General features: G+C 63.4%; 1 protein-coding gene across 1 annotated transcript in view; it reads left to right on the top strand.

Annotated features, from left to right (window-relative positions):
* Positions 1–724, top strand: part of MNEG_7454 (hypothetical protein) — a gene marked incomplete at both ends in the record, with an annotated part of 5,969 nt that overhangs the window by 4,868 nt on the left and 377 nt on the right. Inside the window, one exon of the mRNA XM_014044075.1 lies at positions 29–284. Coding sequence (XP_013899529.1) covers positions 29–284 — 256 coding nt within the window. The remainder of the gene's footprint in view (positions 1–28; positions 285–724) is intronic.

Raw genomic sequence — 724 nt, 5'->3', positions numbered from 1 at the left:
CACCCCCTGTACTCCCCACCCAAAAAAGGCTGTACCACGGCCAGCCCACCGAGCCCGGCCAGCAGGTCGTCGTCCTCAGCCAGGTCCTGGCCGCGGAGTCCACCCTCGGCTACGAGGACGTGCTCAACGTGGAGGTGCTCGCCATTAACGGGGCGCCCGTCCGCAACCTGGCGCACCTCGCGGAGCTGGTGGCGGGCTGCCGGGAGCAGTACCTGCGATTTGATTGCGAGTACAGGGAGGCAGTGGTGCTGGATCGGGAGGAGGCGTTCAGGGACACGGCGGCGGTGCGCGTTTTTTTTTTCCGCTGTTTTGGGGGAAGGGGGTCTCGAGGCTCGGGGCGCGCGGGCCAGCTGTTTCGTCAACGTGTATACACGTGTACGATATGTGTGGGTGTGCGTGTGCTTGTGTGCTTGTTTGTGTGTGATTTTTGGAGAGGTGCGTGGGTTTGTTGGGTGCAAAGCCAGGTGATGTTGTGTGTGTGTGGATTTTGCCTGTGCACATTGCTTTGAGATGGTGCGGTGCCTGGCAGCGGCAGGTGCTGCTCGGCAGGGGCGCGTGCAACGGGCAGCTGTGGTCGATTGCTGCTTGCTCTCCGGGCAAGTTTTCTTTTCCAGTGCACGGGCAACTGCGGGGGCTGCCGCGGACACTGGGAACCACCTCGCCGTTTTCCCGTCCTGCCACCCACCCTGTCGTGCCTGTTTGGGCCGCCCTTGGCGTCGTCCGC

Source organism: Monoraphidium neglectum (genome assembly GCF_000611645.1).
Source record: "Monoraphidium neglectum strain SAG 48.87 unplaced genomic scaffold scaffold01318, whole genome shotgun sequence".
Taxonomy (NCBI): Eukaryota; Viridiplantae; Chlorophyta; class Chlorophyceae; order Sphaeropleales; family Selenastraceae; genus Monoraphidium; species Monoraphidium neglectum.
The sequence above is the reverse complement of the archived record's forward strand: the minus strand, read 5'-3'. Positions and strand labels throughout refer to the sequence as shown.